This window comes from Anabrus simplex, chromosome 2, assembly GCF_040414725.1.
Source record: "Anabrus simplex isolate iqAnaSimp1 chromosome 2, ASM4041472v1, whole genome shotgun sequence".
Classification (NCBI taxonomy): Eukaryota; Metazoa; Arthropoda; class Insecta; order Orthoptera; family Tettigoniidae; genus Anabrus; species Anabrus simplex.
Window position 1 is genome coordinate 773,577,037 of NC_090266.1, and position 22,583 is coordinate 773,599,619.

Here is a 22,583-nt window from a genome sequence, read left to right on the forward strand (position 1 = left end):
TTATTATCGTGAAATATGTGTGTGGTAGGAGAAATATCTCTCTAGAAAGTCAGCTCTTACTAGGATTCTATTGTTGTAATTAGCATAGGCTTAACTGCAGTTTAAAACTGTAGCATAACTATTCTTATTAGACAGTATCTTGCTTGCTTTTCCCAGCAGCAGTAGCAGCAGATGTACTGTATATTTACCAAATACTGTAATGAAAATGAAATGGCGTATGGCTTTTAGTGCCGGGAGTGTCAGAGGACAAGTTCGGCTCGCCAGATGCAGGTCTTTTTGATTTGACGTCCGTAGGCGACCTGCATGTCATGATGAGGATGAAATGATGATGAAGATGACACATACACCCAGCCTCAGTGCCAGCGAAATTAACCAATTAAGGTTAAAATTCCTGACCCTGCCGGGAATCGAACCCGGGACCCTCGTGACCAAAGGCCAGCACGCTAACCATTTAGCCGTGGAGCTGGACACCAAATACTGTAATCAGAACTGAATAATGGCAGAGAGGCATTACAGAGGAGGGACGAGGAAAGAGGAAAGGAAATGGAAGGAAAGGGACACACACAGTAGATGATACAAAGAGGGAAGTGGAACAGGAGGGAGAGAAGGGAGGAGCAAGAGAGTTCTACAGGCATCAGGGAAGTTAAAAGAGACTCTGGTCATGGGTGACTCAATTATTAGGCATGTGGGAAAGTGTGTGGAGGAAAGGGAACCAGACTAGAGTGTTGTCCGGGAATTAGGTTAAGGGAGGTCCTGAGGATAATAGAAGGGAAAGAGGAGGAAAGGAGAAAGTGGTAACTTTCCATGTTGGTAACAATAACGTAAAGTAAGTAGGAATAGATACTAACACAGTTGGGGATGTGTGGGATCTTGTTACAGCAGCATGGAAGAAGTTTTAAGGAAGTGTACGAGGAATACTGACAGGAGGACGATTGGGGATTTAAACGAGACTATGAAATGGTATGTGGGAAATTGGGAGCTAGATGTGTAGATCTTAATGGGTGAGTAGAAGACAGGGATCTATGCTGAGATGGCTTTCACTTGAACCGCAATGGTACATATAAGTTAGGGGGTTTGTTTACAAGAATTATAAGAAGGTACATTCAGGGAAATGGGATGAACTAGGGAGCGGTGATGACAGTATAGGAAGTATGAAGTCAAGTAAGGATGACATAAAATTGTTCGTGTTAAACTGTAGAAGTATTATAAAAAAAGGAATAAAATTAATTAATTTAATCGATATATATTTATCAAATACTGTAATATGAACTGAATAATGGCAGAGAAGTAATATTACGGATACGAAAATTTTCTCATGGAACTGGAGTACATATCGTAGGGACAGGTTAGGAGTGATAGTAGGGGGAGTATTCATACTGGTGAAAGAACAATTCATAAGCTACAAACATGTTAAGGATAAGAAACATGAAATTGTATGTGTAAGAATTATCGCAAATGATAATAGGCAACTTGATCTTTTTGGGGCATACAAACCTGGCAAGGCTGACACTGGCACGGAATTATTTGAGAAGATAATCAGCTATTGAGGAATGACACAGCAATGCACATTATTGTAGCGGGTGACTTAAACTTACCAAATCCAAATGTTAACTGGGAAGGGAATATGAATAACACCTAAATCAGAAAGTTATCTGTGTCGGTGCGATGAAAGCGATGCAACCTTGCTTTTTACAATTTGCTTTACGTCGCACCGACACAGATAGATCTTATGGCAACAATGGGATAGCAAAGGTCTAGGAGTGGGAAGGAAGCGGCTGTGGCCTTAATTAGGGTACAGCCCCAGTATTTGCCTGGTGTGAAAATGGGAAACCACAGAAAACCATCTTCAGTGCTGCCGACATTGGGATTCGAACCCACTATCCCCCGGACGCAATGTGATGCACCAACCAGAGGGAAAAATATTCTAGACGTGATGCTTATAAAACCAGATGATCTCTACAGAGAAACTGAAGTGACAGATGGTAAGGTAAGGGGGCCAAATTCTGTCCCTGCACATAATTTTGTCCCTCTAGGGATTTCCAGTTTGCACGGTTGGTACCTAATGTTTAGCCATGCGCACACGCATAGCTTCATCCTGTTGTCTTGTTGTAAGAGTTGGTTGTGGGCACCACATTTAGTTTCCATGTACAAGGGGGATTCATTTTATATTATGTTTATGTCAAATATTGACTACCGTATGTTATAACAGTAATTATATATATATATTTTTTTGCTAGTTGCTTTTACGTCGCACCGACACAGATAGGCCTTATGGCGATGATGGCATAGGGAAGGTCTAGGAGTGGGAAGGAAGTGGCCATGGCCTTAATTAAGGTACAGCCCCAGCATTTGCCTGGTGTGAAAATGGGGAAACCACGGAAAAACATTTTCAGGGCTGCTGACAGTGGGGTTTGAACCCACTATCTTCCGGATGCAAGTTCACAGCCGCGCACCCCTAATCATATGGCCAACTCGCCCGGTATATAACAGCTTCATTGTAACTTGCCTGTAAGTGGAGAATATATTCAGTAATATATACACCAATTTCTAGCCTTGTACATAATATTCCTGAATTACTACAAGTCCACATCTGGTAAGGGGACAAAATATGGGCCTACCTTACAAATGATCATGAAGCTGTCTTTATCATAGTTAAAATAAATCTGACAGAAAGGAATGTTGTAAAAGTAGGATTATTATGCAATACCATACAGTTGATACGAGAAGCATGAGGAAATTCAGAGAGAGCAATTATGATCAATGGAAAATGATAAGTAAAAATGTATAAACAGCCTACGGGACGAGTTTAAAGCAATTGTTGAGGAGTGTGAAAACAGGTATGTACCTTTAAAAGTAGTAAGGAATAGTAAGGATTCATTATATTATAACAGGGAAATAAAGAGATTAAGAAGGAGGTGCAGATTGGAAAGAATAAGAGATAGGAATGGTTGCGGGAGTAAGGAGAGATTGAAGGAGCTTATAGGAATTTGAATTTAGCGAAAGTCAGCTACGAATAACATGATGGCAAACATTAACAGCAGCCATATTAATTTTAGGGAGTAATGGAATGATATGTATAGATTACTTTAAGGCAGAAACACGTTCCAGGAAGGATATTCCAGGGATCATCAATGAAGAAGGGGAATGTACATGTGAGGACTTAAAGAACGCAGAAGTATTCAGTCAGCAGCATAACGTAACACAGCATCACCACTGTCACGGAACTGGACAGCGTAAAAAATCTGCTCCCTTTCCCTTGTACACTGGGACTACTATTGCAAATCTGCAGGATAACAGTGACAGTTGAAATGAAACAGCACAGTTCGTTAATGCATCTGCTTGTTATTCATAAGTCTTTTTGTAAGTGTATTATGTGCGTGTCTGTGTGTGTGTTAGTGGTAGTCAGTGTAAGCATTTACCACGATGTCAAGTTAAGTTGCATGCTATTTCTGTTATACTATTTCGTTAACAAGCTCGATAGCTGCAGTCGCTTAAGTGCAGCCAGTATCCAGTATTCGGGAGATAGTGGGTTCGAACCCCACTGTCGGCAGCCCTGAAGATGGTTTTCCGTGGTTTCCCATTTTCACACCAGGCAAATGCTGGGGTTGTACCTTAATTAAGGCTATGGCCGCTTCCTTCCCACTCTTGGCCCATCCCTGTCCCATCGTCGCCATAAGACCTGTTTGTGTCGGCGCGATGTTAAGCAACTTGCAAAAACAAAACAATCTGTTATTCAGCTGATCCAGAGCTCCGTACCTGACACTGACCTTGGCAACAACCCCCCCCCTCTCACCCTGTCACCTCTCACCACCGGCTTGCTCCTCAAACAGGCATTATCTCCCTCTACCAACTGTTTACAGTGCTGCCATGTCAACGCACTGTCCTTGGTAGCACACTTCGACGAAATTCAAGCCATAATGAGGGAAAATAATAACCATATTCTTGGTATTAGCAAAAGCTGGCTTACACTGAGTATACCCTCTGGTATGGTACAACTTGACTGGTATTCCCTCTTATGTCATGACAGATCCGATGGCAGAAGGGTGGGGTGGCCATGTACTGCAGAATCGACTTAAAAAGCCAGGTGATATGTGTATCATCTAACAATGCACAGCTAGGGTCAGAATTCATGTTTGTCAAAGTCATTATTAACTAACAGAAACTCCTTATAGTTATTGTGTACAAACCACCCAAAATAACAAATATGACTGAATTCGAATTTCGCTTAGTTGACGTACTGCCTAGTTACGAGCATATTATTGCCATAGGTGACTTCAACACTAATCTAATTACTAAAACGTACGAAACTAAACATTTTATCGACACGTTTTCTTCCTGTGATATGATCATTCTCCGTTTAGAGCCTACTAATCACACTAACACAGAAAACTACGAAACACACACGCTCATTGACCACATTGTGACAAATAACCCAAACAAAGTTATAACTCACGGACAGATTCCAGTCCCAGCCATCTCCACTTATGACCTAATCTACCTATCCTACTCCCTCCGAATGCCAAAATATAAACCTAAGTATGTTATTTCCAGAAACACAAAAGGTATTGATATGGACAAGTTAAGACATGACGCTTACAATCTACCCTGGAATGACATACTCCTATTGATATAGATGTTGATTCCCATAGGGAATCTGAAATATTTGGCATAGTGCATTGGCACTGCCGGTGGCTACAATTAGCCTATGCAGTGGCCTCCATGGTATGCACTAGCCAGCGTCTTGGTAGGTGTGCTAGGTACCAACTGATGAGCCCAGTCTAGCACACGAGGGCGAAACGCTGGCAACCAGGAATGAGTTAGCTGGAAAATTTATAATGTCCAACATACTCCTATTGGTCGATATAGACGCGAAAGTAGACAAGTTTAACTCCCTTGTAATCACTCTGTACGATAAACACGCCCCTAAGCGACAGATAAAAGTTATTCGTCCACCTTGTCCCTGGCTAAATATTGAAATTAAAAACATGATGGCCCACCGTGATGCACTTTACCGAAGCTTTAAAAGAACTCGTGACCAAAGTGACTTAGAAAATTATCGTATCATTAGAAATAGAGTTAAACAGTTTGTTAGAAACCGTAAATTTAATTACTTGCAAAACATGACTGCACACATGAATTGTAGCAGTGCTTCGAACACGCTTCATTTCTTAGGCATAGGGAAACCTCAGCAACAACCTCATGTGCCAGACATACCACTCGATAAGTTAAATGAGTTTTTTACTGAAGAAAGAACACCATCTAATGTACTAAATTCCCCAAACTCAGTACCCAACTCTGTTATGAACCCTTTACCTGACCAACAACATTTTACTTTCCACCCTTTTACTGCTAATAAAGTTAAAAATGTATTATATTCTATCAAATCAAAAGCCAGAAGAGTGGATGATATCCCTGTAACTTTCGTACACAACATTATTGGTGCTGTTTTACCAATTATTACCCACATTTTTAACTACTGCCTTAAAAACGGAACCTTTCCTTCACTATGGAAACCAGCCAATGTTAACCCTGTGCCTAAGAAACCTGGCCCTTCCCAACCATCCAACTACAGACTAATTTCTATCTTACCTGCGATTTCCAAAGCACTCGAGTGTCTGGTTAATGAGTAGGTGTTGGAATACTTAAACAACCATTCTTTCCTAGACCCATTGCAATCTGGCTTCAAGAAGGGACACAGCACAGCAACTGCCCTGTTCAAAGTGACTGATGACATCCGACACACAATAGACCAAAGACTGGTGACATTACTTACTCTCCTCGATTTCAGTAGTGCATTTGACAGTATAAACATCCAAGCTCTATTAAACAAGATGCAATCTTACTACTTCGATCAACGAACTATTAATTTCTTTTCATCGTACCTCAAAAACTGCGTGCAACGAATTATAACCCTTGATCAAACCTCTCACTGGCTAACCAGGAAGGAAGGCACGCCGCAGAGCAGTGTTTTAGGCCCACTGCTCTTTATTTTGTATATAAATGACATTTCATCTAATTTAAAGAATTGTAGCTACCATCTTTATGCGGACGACTTACAAATTTACCGTCACTGTAAGACCTCTGATTTGCCTCATATCATAACAGGCATCAATGCTGACCTTCAGCAACTTAATGCTTACTCCTTGAAAAATTTCCTCCTTCTTAACCCCTACAAGACACAAGCATTCATTATTGGCTCTCAAAAGTTGTTGGCCACACTAAGATACAAAACTATTCCTCCAGTTATACTGAATGGTAGAGTTATTCCATTCAGCCAAACTGTGAGAAATCTTGGAGTAACAATGAACACAACTTTAAATTGGTCTGAATATATTAAGAAAGTGTGTAAAAAAATTTTTTTTCGATATTTCATTTGGTTAAAAGAAACAGCAATATTTTACCTTGTAATTTGAGAGTCAAACTCATACAAACGCTAGTGCTTCCCGTCCTTGACTACTGTGACGTCATTCTGATAGACGCAACAAAAGAGCAGACTTCGAAACTTCAGCGAGCGCTTAATTGTTGCCTTAGATTTACATACAGTCTGAGTTATGATACACATGTCACTTCATACTATCACACTATTTCATGGCTGAAACCTGACAAACGTATCACATACTGATACAGATATACAGACTGCTCTCTGAAGACAGACCACTATACATTTCATCCCTGCTTAAGTATTTGTCCTCTTTTCACAGCAGTAATACCTGCTCTGGTTCCTCCCTTTCTACTCCTGTTCACCGATCCTCTATGTACAACAATTCCTTAGTTGTGGCGGGTTCTAGACTTTAGAATTCCCTGCCTGTCAGTGTCAGAAATTCCACCTCAATACTTAGATTTAAGACTGCTTGCCAAGACTACCTGCTGAATGCAGCTGACTAACTTGTATGACTGGAAGATCGAATGAATGTGAGTTAGAAAAGTGTAATGTATTTTTGTGTAGGTTATTATTTACTATATAATATTATGTAAGTTACTCAAACTCTGCTCCCAATGGTGTATCACAACAGTGGTTAAGTGCAAGAGAGGGCCAAGAGCTGAGCTGAGCTGAGCTGAGCTAAGCTAAGCTAAGCTAAGCTAAGCTAAGCTAAGCTAAGCTAAACTAAACTAAACTAAACTAAACCAAAATAAAATAAAATAAAATAAAATAAAATAAAATAAAATAAAATAAAATAAAATAAAATAAAATAAAATAAAATAAAATAAAATAAAATAAAATAAAACAAAACAAAATAAAATCCCAAGGAGGGAATTAGATATTTTTCACCAATTAGAATTTTCCATTCGGAATTGCTAGGCGGGCAATAATTCCATTGTGGAGATTTATCTCCCGTATGCAATTATCAGACTGCGCCTCTTATATAGGCTTCTGATAAGCTCACCTGCATACACCCAGTGTCAGTGGGTAGGGTCTGACACATCCCACTCTGATGAGTCTAGTGTCAGGCCTAAGACGAAACGCTGGTTAATAGAGCAAACGCCTGAAAAGCCTTACATCTGATATGTTAATGTCTTTGAGGTTGAGCCGGAGGTACTCCTGAAGCCTGTGGTAATGTGATGGGGAGGGCCCACGTAAAATAAACGGTGGTTGGTAAGCATGGATGTTGAGGGGGTGGAAAGAGTACCTTTGGTTGTAGGGCTGTAAAAAAAAAAACAAGGCGTCACTGGTATATGTCTTTAATTGACTGTACAGTTGAAGGTGTGCCGTAAAACTACCTCTGTCCACAATCTGTATCCATTTATACAGGTGAAAATTTATATGTTGCCTGAGGGCAACAGTATGCAGTAAAGGGTTAAAATAAACAGTAGCACGAGAAGCACAGTCCATCAGTTACTCCATATATTTAAAATAAACAGTAGCACCAGTAGCACAGTCCATCAGTTACTTCACATACAAATTTAAAATAAACAGTAGTACCAGTTACTGCACATACTTAAAATAAACAAAATCACCAGTTACTGCACATATATAAAATAAACAATAGCACCAGTAGCACAGTCCATCATTTACTGCACATATTTAAAATAAACAGTAGTACCAGTAGCACAGCCCATCAGTTACTCCACATATTTAAAATAAACAGTAGCACCAGTCACTGTGCGTATTTAAAATAAACAATAGCACCAGTAGCACAGTCCATCAGTTACTGCACATATTTTAAATAAAGAACAGCACCAGTAGCACAGCCCATCAGTTACTCCACATATTTAAAATAAACAGTAGCACCAGTAGCACAGTCCATCAGTTACTGCACATATTTTAAATAAAGAACAGCACCAGTAGCACAGTCCATCAGTTACTGCACATATTTAAAATAAAGAACAGCACCAGTAGCACAGCCCATCAGTTACTCCACATATTTAAAATAAACAGTAGCACCAGTTACTGCACATGTTTAAAATAAACAATAGCACCAGTAGCACAGTTCATCAGTTACTGAACATATTTTAAATAAAGAACAGCACCAGTGGCACAGTCCATCAGTTACTGCACATATTTAAAATAAACAGTAGCACCAGTAGCACAGCCCATCAGTTACTCCAGATATTTAAAATAAACAGTAGCACCAGTTACTATATATATTTAAAATAAACAATAGCACCAGTAGCACAGTCCATAAGTTACTGCACATATTTAAAATAAAGAACAGCACCAGTAGCACAGTCCATCAATTACTGCACATATTTAAAATAAACAGTAGCACCAGTTACTGCATATATTTAAAATAAACAATAGCACCAGTAGCACAGTCCATAAGTTACTGCACATATTTAAAATAAAAAACACAGAGCTCGATAGCTGCAGTCGCTTAAGTGCGGCCAGTGTCCAGTATTCGGGAGATCGTGGGTTCGAACCCCACTGTCGACAGCCCTGAAGATGGTTTTCCGTGGTTTCCCATTTTCACACCAGGTAAATGCTGGGGCTGTAACTTAATTAAGGCCACGGCCGCTTCCTTCCCACTCCTAGCCCCTCCCTGCCCCATTGTCGCCATAAGACCTATCTGTGTCGGTGCGACGTAAAGCAAATAACAAGAAAAAAATAAAAAAAGAAAAAACAGCACCGGTAGCACAGTCCATCAGTTACTCCACATATTTAAAATAAACAGTAGTACTAGTAGCACAGTCCATTAGTTACCAGTAGCAGGGCACTGATCAAATCACCCCTGTTGAACAAGGTGGCTTTAGGAAATATTGGAGCTGCTGAGACCAGGTTTTAACGTTGACAAGTCTAGTTGAAGCTAGATTTCAACGAGGTCTCCCATCAGCTGCAGTTTTTGTAGACCTTGCAGCAGCTTATGACACTGTGTGGAGGGATGGCTTGATGTCGAAGTTTGCCGGAAGTAGCTGGGGTGCGGACGTCAATACCCTACGCTCTACCGCACTCATTCTTGTGTATTCTGCTGGTGAATACTGTGCTGCTGTATGGCATAACAGCGTTCACACAACAAAGATTGATGTCCAGCTTAATGAAGCCATGAGAGTTATCACTGGTACTGTCAGATCTACTCCCATTCGGTGGTTACCTGTCTTAGCTAATATTGCCTCGCAAGATCTAAGGAGGAAAGCAGCTAAGGTAAACTTGCTCAAGAAGATCTCTTCTCATAAGAACTCTCCCTTGTACGAAGCCCTACAAGATCCAACAACAACTCGTCTGAAATCACGCAAACCACCCTGGACTGATTTTAAAAGTATCCGTTCTTTTGGCATGACCTTCGAGTGGTGACAACATTGGCATGAACATCCACCCAACAACGCTCACTTGGTTCAAGATCCAACAAAGAAGGTTGAGGGATTCCAACTGCTGCGTCAAACTTGGTCGAAGCTGAGCCGAATTAGAATGGGTCAAGGGAGGTGTGGTTACATGTTGAAGAAATGGGGTTTCCGTTCATCTGGTGACTGCGACTGCGGAATGGAGCGGAGGAGCAGACAATGGAACACATTGTTAAGGAGTGCCCATTTTGAGCATTTAACGGTGATCTGAGGCTTCTACACCAAGTGACTCCCAGTGCTCTGTACTGGTTGTCAAACATGGACATTTCCATTTGATATTAGATATTTTGTGTACTTGTAAAGCCATATGATATATATATATATATATATACTCCACATATTTAAAATAAACAGTAACACCAATGGTCTCCAATAAATAGTACTACTATAAATAGTAAAAGTGAGAAGGCACTTCCTTGCTTTACACTATTGGTTAGCTTAAGCCATCCAGTTCATTCGGTTCCAACTTTAACACAGCTTTTGCTTCCATCGTACATATTTTACACCCTTGTCATTATTGTTATTAAGAGCAAATTCCAACAGATTTATACACTTCTAATCTAAAAATACTTAGGTCACTATAATTTTTGATATTGGTTTCTATTAGTTTTATTGTTTTTTTGTGTGGGTATATTGGGGTACATATTAATGATATCGTATGATACTAAACTGCGATATAGCTCAATTTTAATTTCTTTTGTGATTTTGCAAATTCTATTGAGTTCTGAATTGCTTTGTTAGCCAAATATACGTAGTGCTTCTTAAGGAACGTTTGAATGAAATGTTATATTTTGTATGTTGGAATTGATCTAAAATTTATGATGGGCCTCATAGGAAGATTTTCCTTGTGAATTTTAGGATATGATTTAGCTGTCAGTAATCTGGGATTCATTATGGATAATATTGAGATTTCTTGTTCGTTTAGAAGGAAATGGGTGTTTTTAAGTAGTGGTTTTAGGTTTTTCTGGATTTTGGTGTTTGGATTTTTTTGTTTTATTTGAAATGTGTTGTTAAGGAAGCACTGTTTGGTTTTAGTTATGTATTCATTTTTATCAATAGTAACAGTAATGTTACCTTTACCTGCCTTTGTTATTAATAAGTTGTTGTTCTTAATTTTATCTTTTTCTTAAGTTGTATCCTGTCGATGGTATTTCTGTTGTTGTTTGTTAAGTTTGTTAATTTATTGTGGTAATATTTTTCTGACTTTGTATCTGATTTCATTTTGCAAATCGGGTGGAATTTTGTTTAGAGCATTTTCAGTTTCGCCAATAACGGTGATAACATTTTGGAAAATAGTATTGATTTGGTGTAAAGTCCAATCTTGTGATCAAAGTCTGCATCTGACAAATGTATATCATAGAGTATGACGAGAAATATTTTATTACAAAACGATGAGGTATACAAAGCTTACTGCTGATTCTTCTGAACGAGAGTGCGTTCAGTTTCTTTATCAAGAAGAGAATAATATATTTAGTACATAGTCCAACTAAAGTTTTTGAAATGAAGACCTGTGGATGGGTCTATTAGCATCAAGTACATCTTCAAGCTCAGCAAATGCTTTTTTAGCAATGATCAAAAGGGTTTTTCCTAATGATGCTGACAGACAAATTCACTAACTCCAGGGATTGGAAGCTCAATTATTTGATATTGAATGATTGTTCACATTTTCATCCACTTAATCTCAATACATTTGTAATCAAATTGGATATCAGTACAATATATAATAAGGATGCAAGACCAACCACAAAACAAAGCCAGTATAACTACATAAATATAAACATTTCAAGATTTACATAATATTTACATCTGAACACCATGCCAAACCATTAAACATCAAAGGATACACAGCTCACATTTCAGCTGGGCAGGCTCCATGAGTACTTGATTGGCAGTTGCTGCTGGTAAACGCAGACTGAAAGGTTTTATAGGCTGAGGAGCAGCCACAGGTTGATGGTAGGTAACAAAACCATCAGATTCTCCATTCAAATTTATATCAAATAACATCGATGTCTGTAAGTACAGAAAAAAAAAAATGGTTTAGGAGTTAAGATAAGGGACATGTAGTAAATTGAGATATATGTGCTGTTACTGTTTTTTTTTTTTTTGGATAAAACCATCACTCTGATCTTTACCGAATACTATGTTGCAAAAATGTCTCATATATAGAATAAGACGTAAACAGCCTAGTAAACAAAATGCACAATTCCATGGAAGTACAAATGTGCTAGACATTTGCATACTTCATGAAACACACTACTACTGCCAAATGGCAGTTACCTTGATTAAAACTACAGAGCCCAGTTGAATGCTCTGCAATAAGGCAAATTTGTAGAATGATAGAATGAATGAGAAACAACCCTAAAATCTAGAAACGTAAATATTATGGAGATGAGGGTAATCTGTGGTGACTGCTCATAAGAGTGAAATGTGTTAAGATTATTATTGTGGAAGGAATAAGACAGAGAGGTTGAGTTGATTAGTACATGCAGCATGTAAGTTACAATTACTTCTCTAGCAATAAATAAACGCATAGCTTCATCCAAACTACACTAGAATAGTGACCCCGATAGAACTGTATGCATACAATACAACCGAGTATTAGCTTCCCGAGTGATGTGTAGTCAATGACATAAGCATGTGATTAACCTGGTCTGACGCTGTAAAGACATAAGAATCCGAAGTGACACAATCACGTACGACTGAGAATGAGCAGTACACGACTAATGCAAGTATCTGTTAAAATACCACCTATATGGCATAAAAATATGAAAATCTGTTTTATCCTAATCAAAGTACAGTTTGCTACAGCTGGTACCTCAGCTGAGCTTACGAAATTTAACCACATTTTAGGATCGCTTGAACTGGATTATGCAGAACTTTTAAAGAAATTTTCTAAACTGATCGCCATCCAATACTCATTACTCGGACATCAAGACCCAATTAATAGTGGAATTTGAGGAATCCGAACGATGAAAAGTAACCAAAATTTTAAATGAATTTGAGCTTGGTCACAAGAAGCCCAGACAGTTGCTGAGGGAAATTAGTGCCCTTGTTGGAACGCAGATCAATGATGACTAAATGTGCACTATTTTCATGCAGTGATTACCTGTGAACTTGAGAACAATATTAGCATCTTCTAATGATACGTTGGACCGAGCTCGATAGCTGCAGTCGCTTAAGTGTGGCCAGTATCCAGTATTCGGGAGATAGTAGGTTCGAACCCCACTGTCGGCAGCCCTGAAAATGGTTTTCCGTGGTTTCCCATTTTCACACCAGGCAAATGCTGGGACTAAGGCTACGGCCGCTTCCTTCCCAATCCTAGCCCTTCCCTGTCCCATCGTCGCCATAAGACCTATCTGTGTCGGTGCGACGTAAAGTAACTTGCAAAAAAAAAAAAAAAAAAAAAACCGTTGGATAACCTAATGATGATGGCAGACTGGATCTTAGATTATTCAAGCCAAATGCAAAACACATCTATTCATACCCACCAATGTACTAGACAACCATCTTTATCACATACTCATACCTACCAACTTTTGAAAAGGGCTATCAGTAAAACTCGTGCACGAAAAAAATTTAAACGATTCTCAACATACACCGGCTTATAATAGTTGCAATTCTTGTTTTATTTTCCACTTAAATCAATACATAAAAATGTTTATTGTCTCTAGGAGCACATTTTGTTACAGTACAAACATTAACAGGGACATGTTTCGCTTGTTATATCAAGCATCTTCAGCCTTTTTAAATGATTATTTCAAGGTTGACTCTTTACATTGAACCTTCTTATAATTAATTTGTTCGTTAAAATTGTTTTACATCCATAAAATATTACGACTAAACAACACATAATTAAAAAGAATTAACAATTAAAATATATCTGTGATGGACTAGACATTGATCATAAAATACTGATGTCCAAGTCACAGTAATGTTCTAAACAACTGTAAGATTTGGCTAAAAATTTTTTTTTTCTTCCGTAAGTTCCCAGTTTTTTCTAACACTATTTACTATAATCTATCAGCTTTATTGTCCGTATTGATAATTTAAGAATAGAAGTATGAAGGATGAGTTTTTCACCTAATCAATACTTTATTTACAAAATGTTTAAAATTATCTACATTAAAACAGTACCGGTTTCGACCCGCAAACTGGTCATCATCAGCTGTTGGTGAACCTGCTTAATAGCGATTGTACCTAAAACATTACTAAAAACCTAATTTAACAACAATGCCTTATTCTAATATAATACTACTGTTAAGATATATACATATGGTACAATTATAGGGCTTTGACTAGTTGGAGTTCCATTCAAAAAATCTATACTGTTGCCAACATTACGTCAAACAAGATACATACAGTATATACATATGGTACAATGAAGGGACTCCAGCATGCCAAAGCCCTGTGTCGGTGCGACATAAAGCAAATAGCAAAAAAAAAAACCTAAGAAATTGCCATACTGACAATCGATTATGTCTGAACATCGGAAAGTTACTGAAATATCTCAATCCTACATTGCGAGAAACTTGTATTGATGATAAAAGTTGGCTGGTATGCACACTGCTGATAGAATTTCTCAACTTGAAGCCAAAACTGAACCACTTACTTTATCGATCAATAGTGTTCTTGATTCCAGAAGTTGACATCAACCTCGTTCTTGCTCCACATACCACACACCTTATCACAGATGGTTCTTTATGTTGGTACCATTTCAAATACTGTGTAAAAGCAAGCATGTGGGTTAACCTGTGCGCATTTAACACAAACTCTTCTGATTTGGGAAATGCTCAAGCTCCTCGCTAGAGGAAGCACAAAGCGATGTGGGCCAAATCATTTCTCATCACTTGTTCATTACCGACCACTCCTCTGGTAAGCAATTTTTAGTTGACACAGGGGCAGATATATCTGTTTTACCTCCCATAGGTGCAGATAGAAAGCGTATATGTAAACGACTTCTCTATGCTCTTAATGGGACACCAATCAACACAAACGGTGAGGACTTAGTGCAAATCAATTTAGGTCTGAGATGAACACTTTTATGGCCATTCACAACTGCTGAAATCCAACATCTCCTTGGTGCTGATTTTTTGAAAAATTACAGGCTGCTAGTAGATATCAAGCATAAGTGTCTTATTGATGGCATGACTAACTTATCAATCCCTGCAACTCTAGTGACTCAATAACCATTACAAAGCATTCATTTACTTGATCCCTACATCAAATACTCTGAATTACTTCAGAATTACCTGAGTTTGCTTCATGACAACTCAACCTTCTGCACACCAGATATACAACTTTTTTATACTATCTCCACAGTAGGATATCCAGTTTCAGCAAAAGCAAGATGACTACCCCCTGATAAACTAATTAAAGCCAATATGGAGTTTCAAAAGATGATAGATTTGGGAATCTGCAGTTCATCCGAAAGCCCTTGGGCCAGCCCCCTTCACCTTGTTTGAAAAGAAGTTGTACCTAAAACGGCTTTTATCACTCCCTTTGGTTTATTTAAATTCTTAAAACTTCCATTTGGCCTCAGGAATGCTGCTCAATCATTTCAAAGGTACACTGACTCCATTTTTAGAGATTTGGAATTTGTATTTTGCTACTTGGACGATATTTTTATCACATCCCAGGATGAAGAGGAACACAAGCAACATTTGAGAATACTCCTCGAGCATTTGCATGAGCATTGTATCAATGTTAATGTTTCCAAGTGTGTTTTTAGTACTTCAGAAATTGCCTTCCTTGGCCACTCTGTCATCTTCAGGAATTAAGCCACTCTCTGATTGTGTCAATGTTATTCTAACATTTCCACAACCTTATACCATCGCTGACTTATAACGATTCCTTGGGTTAGCACATTTTTACTGTCCACGAGAAAGGCTTCTTAAACAGTGACTCTTTAAATTTGTAAATACTTGTATTCTTAAATTATCAATACGGACAATAAAGCTGATAGATTATAGTAAATAGTGTTAGAAAAAACTGGGAACTTACGGAAGAAAAATTTTTTTAGCCAAATCTTACAGTCGAGATTTCTTCTGATGACGCAGAGCACAGTTCTCTGCGAAACGCAAAGAATTTCACCTTATTTTCTTGACACGGCATAAGTCCAAAAGCCTATACAGTATCATGTCTAAAAATAACTGTTTGTTTACGATTCTTATCACCACCTTTAATAAGCTCTGGGGAAAAAAATAAAATTTTAAAATATCTGAATGACATAAGAGAAAAAGAAATGAAGTAATGAAAACAACAAGGCATAAAGAAAGGAAAAATAAAAAGAGAAAATAACAAATATATATACTAATCTGATCAAAAGTATCCTGACACCAACTCAAAACTGTCGTCTAAAGTATTCCTCAGATATACTACCCAGTAATGGACATTAATCAAGCCTGTCTCTTACCCGGAGGCCCCAGGTTCAATTCCCACCCGCAACAGGGATATATACCAGGATCTGAGGGCTGGTTCGAGAGAAGCTACCTGACAATGTAATAGATACCCGAGTTTAGAAACCCAAGAACAATGATTTTTTTTTTTTTGCTAGTTGCTTTACGTCGCACCGACACAGATAGGTCTTATGGCGACTATGGGACAGGGAAGGGCTGGCAGTAGGAAGGAAGCGGCCGTGGCCTTAATTAAGGTACAGCCCCAGCATTTGCCTGGTGTGAAAATGGGAAACCACGAAAAACCATATTCAGGGCTGCCGACAGAATAATGATTGAGAGGATTTGTTGTGCTATATGTCACCTCATAATCTGCAGGTCTTCAGGCTGAGCAGTGGTCACTTGGTAGGCTAAGGTCAATCAGGGCTATAGCATCACAGGGTTCAATTTGATTTACTGTACTTTAATACGGGGTGGACTCTGTGAGAAAAAACAGTTTACCAGATGTTGGAATGTCTCTTGGGTAATGGCAGACCATTTTTCCTACAATGCTGTAGAAAGTGCAGTTAGTGATGTGGCACGCTGGGTCCTGGAGTGAAGTCACTGTTCTAGTTCATCCCAGACACGTTCGAGTTCGACAGGATTAAGATCAGGGCTATTCGCTGGCCAGACCATTCCTGGAATTTTATTGTCCACAAGCCACTCACAAGCAGGCCTCACTTTATGGCATGGAGCATTATTATGCTGAAACACACAGTGAACTAGTCTCTATCGAAGACCACAAGCTTATTTTTCTTTTTCTAACGATCTGCTTTACGTCGCACCAACACAGATAGATCTTATGGCGACGGTGGGACAGAAAAGGGCTACTAGTGGAAGGAAGCGACCATGGGCTTAACTCAGGTACAGTCCCAGCAACTTGCCCAGTGTGAAAAAGGGAAACCACGGAAAACCATCCTCAGGGCTGCTGACAGTGGGGTTCGAACCCATCTCCCAAATGCAAGCTGATAGGCATGTGACCCATACTGTACAGCTACTTGCTCGGTATAACAAGCTACTGATCATAATGTCCTTATATCCTTCCATCTTCATGCTCTGCAGTATTACGAAGGGACCTAGTTTCTTCCATAAAAAACACCCGTACACTGTCACCCCACCAGGGCTACCAGGTATCCAGATTTAGGTGGGATTCTCCCAATTTTCAAGGTGAAAACCCAACTCGCAATTACAGCCAATCAGGATTGGTATAAATCCTCATTACCACAAAGTACATAATATTTTACATACTTTTTTTTTTTTTTTTTTTGCACGTTGCTTTACATCGCACTGACACAGATAGGTCTTATGGCGACGATGGGACAGGAAGGGGCTAGGAGTGGGAAGGAGGCGGCTGTGGGTTCGAACCCACTATCTCCCGAATACTGGACACTAGCCGCACTTAAGCGACTGCAGCTATCGAGCTCGGTATTCTATTTTTAGACACCCATTAAAAGAATATTTCACTTAATTTAGTCCCAATGAAGCAAGTTGGCCGTGAGGTTAGGGGCGCGCAGCTGTGAGCTTGTATTCGGAAGCAAATGCAAGCTGATAGCTATGCAACCCAAACTGCACAGCTACTTGCTCGGTATAACAAGCTACTGGTCACAATGTCCTTATATCCTTCCACCTTCAACACGCTCTGCAATATTACGAAGGGACCAAATTCCTTCCATGAAAAAACCCGTACACTGTCACCCCACCAGGGCTACCAGGTATCCAGATTTAGGCAGGCCTGTTGGCAGCCCTGAAGAAGGTTTTCCGTGGTATTCCATTTCCATACTAGGCAAATGCTGAGGCTGTACCTTAATTAAGACCACGGCAGCTTCTTTCCCACTCCTAGCCCTTTCCTATCCCATTGTTGCCATATGACCTATCTGTGATGGTGCAATGTAAAGCAAATTATTTTTTAAAAATGTCTCAACTGTGACTGCCCATTACAAGACTGTAAAGGCAACATAATCGACTATGATATGGAAAACGTGTTTGCAATATGGTACTTCCCCAAGATCATCTCTAGTGAGCACTGCACTAATGAGCTAGTCAAAATTCTCCTCCTACTCAATTTGCAAATCAGGAAGGCAGGATGCAGAGCTTTATTTCATTTTAAATTATATATTGTGTGTTACGTGTATTATTTCACATTTTCAGAAAGCAAATAGACATCACAAAATGCAATCATTATATACAGGTATTTATCAAGATTTGAAAAAAACAACTGAACTTGTGAATTCAAAAAAATTCTCTCCACATTTTCGCAAAATTTACTTTAATGCATACTGTACACTCTTGATTATCCATGGTAAACAGTGGGACCGAGCAAATGGTCAAGTGTCAAAGGCATGGCATATGGAGAAGGAATCCATCATGGCCAAGTCATGGTAAAACCCAGGTTTAATTCCAGAGATTGTGGAAGCAGATCTCAGTTTAAACGAAGGAGAAGAATTTTCATCAGCTGTGCTAGCGACTGCCTTGCAATGTACCCCAGGATGTAGTAATGCTAACAGAGACAGAATTTCTGAGTGGTTTGAAGCTGACTATGTATGAAATGTCGTATGGCTTTTAGTGCCGGGATATCCCAGGACGGGTTCGGCTCGCCAGGTGCAGGTCTTTCTATTTGACTCCCGTAGGTGACCTGCGCGTCGTGATGAAGATGAAAGGATGATGAAGACAACACATACATCCAGCCCCCGTGCCGTTGGAATTAACCTATTAAGGTTAAAATCCCCGACCCGGCTGGGAATTGAACCCGGGACCCTCTGAACCGAAGGTCAGTACGCTGACCGTTCAGCCAACGAGTCGGACTGAAGCTGACTGAACTGAAACAGGTCATGAGGCGTTGAGTGACAGTGATATTGTGTATTGAGCCCAAAGGAAAATTGATGAAGCTAATGAAAGTGATAAAAACAACATTCCGGAGAAGCTTATCAGCCATGAAGTTGCATTTCCGTGAGCTGAAGATAAGACGGGCTATCTGGGACAACAAGAATATACTTCACTCACTGATACGGTGGTTCTGCAGAAAATTCATATTATCATAAGAAAGAAATGAGTCACTCCAATGATGCATAAATCAATACAAGAATACTTATCATCTATAGTGTAATGACATCAACTGATAGTGTGAAGAGAAACTGCGAGTACTGTGCATACATTAGATGACCATAAGTTGTGTAGACCTACTGTAACGTTATTTGAATTGAAAACAAGTGCAATTGGACTACACAAAAGAGTGACTGAATGGGTCGCTGTATTTCTAGAAAATAGAACTCAGAGAATTATAGTAGGCAAATCTTTATCTGACACTGTAATAATCAAAAGGGGAATTCCTCAAAGCAGTATTATTGGATCTTTATGTTTTCTTATATATCTGTCTGTTAGGTCATCAGCCCAGAGGCTGGTTGGATCCTCAAATAGCAACACCAAAGGATATGCGGTTATAAGGAAACCCCAAAAACCAATGGCAGCACCAAAATTAGGCATACTAGGCAAGATGAGGAGTGAGGTAGTTTGCCATTGCTTTCCTCACTGGGTCAGAAAGTACTATTGCAGCATGACTGACCCTATGAGCAACACCTTTCGTAACACTCAGATGCACTAGTCGTGCTTTGAATGCCATTACTCAGCACTACCCATACCCCAGCAGCTTCCATAATGTCACAGCCATGGATGTTGACTGGGACTTCGGTGGAAGCTACACTTTACTCTGGCCTGTGCCAAGAGATGGATGCAAAAGTACTGTATCCACAAAGAAATGACAGCAGGCACTTCTTATATATATATATATCAATGATATGAGTAAAGAAGTGGAATCAGAGATAAGGCTATTAGCAGATTATGTTATTCTGTACAGAGTAATAAATAAGTTAGAAGATTGTGAGGAACTGCAAAATGACCTCGATAATGTTGTGAGACGGACAGAAGGCAATGGTAAGGCGATAAACGGGGTTAAAAGTCAGGTTGTGAGTTTCCCAAATAGGAAAAGGCCTCTCAGTTTTAGTTACTGCGTTCATGGGGGTGAAAGTTCCTTTTGGGGAACATTGTAAGTACCTAAGTGTTAATATAAGGAGAGATCTTAATTGGGGTAATCACATAAATATGATTGTAAATAAAGGGTACAGATCTCTGCACATGGTTATGAGGGTATCTGGAGGTTGTAGTAAGAATGTAAAGGAGAGGGCATATAAGTCTCTGGTATGACACAAACTAGAGTACGGTTCCAGTGTATGGGACCCTCACCAGGATTGGAGACGAGCTGCTCGAGCTGTCAGTGGAGTGATGGCAAAGAATGGCATCAGTAGACAAATAAGTTTGAGTGATGTCTTTAAATGTAGGAAAGATCACAATATGAAGATAAAGCTGGAATTCAAGAGGACAAATTGGGGCAAGTATTCATTTATAGGAAGGGGAGTTAGGGATTGGAGTAACTTACAAAGGGAGATGTTCAATAAATTTCCAATTTCTTTGCAATCCTTTAAGCAAAGGCTAGGAAAACAACAGAAGGGCATTTTACGTCTTGTATCCATGGGTATAGAGAAAACTATATCTACCATTTCTAATGATGAGCGGAAAGTATTAAAAGGCGTGAAAAACACGAGAGAACAAATATGAAAACCCTTTCTGGTGGGGCACGGAGGCTGATAAAAATATCAAAGTATTATTGCAGATCACACTCTTTCTAAAACAAACGTTAGTAGAAGGTTTTTATATTGGAACAGTGGGTTATTAAACATTATTTTCTGGTCACACGACTCGAAACTCTAAGGTGCGAGTTCAATAATTCCAACCCCTGCGCCCTTAAAGATGCGGATGCCAGTCCACTTTCTGGAATATTTTAATTCTGTCTTCATTAGTAAGGAATTTCACAACTCTTTCCTTATTCATAACTAAGCTATCACAAGACAAATCCAGCTCCATGGCTAAATGGTTAGCCTGCTGACCTTTGGTCACAAGGGTACCGGGTTCGATTCCTGGCAAGGTTGGGAATTTTAACCATAATTGGTTAATTCTTCTGGCATGGGGGCTGGGTGTGTCATCTTCATCATCATTTCATCCTCACCACGACATGCAGGTTGCCTACGCACATCAATTCAAAAGATCTGCACCTGGCGAGCCAAACTTGTAATCGGACACTCCTGGCACTAAAAACCGTATGCCATTTCATTTTTCACAAGACAAATATGGACCACGCTAGTCATTTTCACACAATTATGTTCGTAATCTAGATATAGACTACCATATCAAGCATCAAATATTTGCTACACCTCACTGTACCACTCAACACAAAATAAATTTCTGAATGGAATATGAAATACAAGCACAAATAGACTCACTGTATTATTCAGCAATCTTGCTGCTAACCGGCAAACAAAACTGAACATTCTTGAGGATAACGGCTTGCTCCCCGAATGTGCAACTTATCCTGTGAAGTTCAGGAATTTAAAGCCCTTTTCCATAATCACGCAACTGTGGTGACGTATCTTACTCGAGTTGGAAATCATGTTTGTTTCACGAGGGATGACAAATAACATTTTTAGGGCTAGGAAAAATGTGATCGTACTAAGCAGTAATTACAAGTAATGAAAATCATTTTCTCCGTATTGAAGAATCTTAATTTGTAATAATATAAGAAATTTATTTTATCTCAACCTATTCAATATAGTACAAGATGTTAACATATTAGTTGAACATCGTTAATAATATTTGAGACATGTTTCGCCCCTTCTGTGGGGCATCATCAGTCATATCAAATACCTCAAAATTCTACCAGACATCTGGTTGGAAATTATAAAAATATGTTGCATGAGTGAATACATTAAAAAACATTTACAAGATCTTATCATTAACAAATATCAAATTGATTTTAAAATGTTACACTAGTGAGTATGTTGGTGAATTTTCACTCAAAACAAGGCCGTCATATGTACAGTATTGACAATAGTGGTAGTTAAAGTAATTACAAGTAATGAAAATCATTTTCTCCGTATTGAAAGAATCTTAATTTGTAATAACATAAGAAATTTATTTTAACTCAACCTATTCAATATAGTACAAGATGTTAACATATTAGTTGAACAACTCTTTCCTTATTCGAAGACAGTTTAAAATTTATATACAAATATTGAGAATGAATGCAGAATACATATAATTACAATTTACTGTACGCGTATTTTACATTGTAAAATAATATGGAAAAGCATTCCAAAATTTGTATTAATTTCCATTTTTAAGAAAAAAATTTCTTTGGACCTTAATAATGCGGTCCTGGTGCAGTCTAATCAGAAATGGCTTCCAGATGTGCAATTTTGTATGTGATTTATAACCAGCTCATGTAAAAATGTTGCATTACATCATAATTCAACTTGGATGTTTATGTTGACT

At 38.8% G+C, this 22,583-nt stretch overlaps 1 protein-coding gene across 1 annotated transcript in view; it reads right to left on the minus strand.

The window, feature by feature from the left end:
* Bulli (regulator of MON1-CCZ1 complex protein bulli) overlaps positions 1 to 22,583 on the minus strand; it is a 214,775-nt gene that overhangs the window by 103,223 nt on the left and 88,969 nt on the right. The window contains exon 7 of the mRNA XM_067141454.2: positions 11,619 to 11,784. Within this exon, the coding sequence (XP_066997555.1) occupies positions 11,619 to 11,784 (166 nt within the window). The remainder of the gene's footprint in view (positions 1 to 11,618; positions 11,785 to 22,583) is intronic.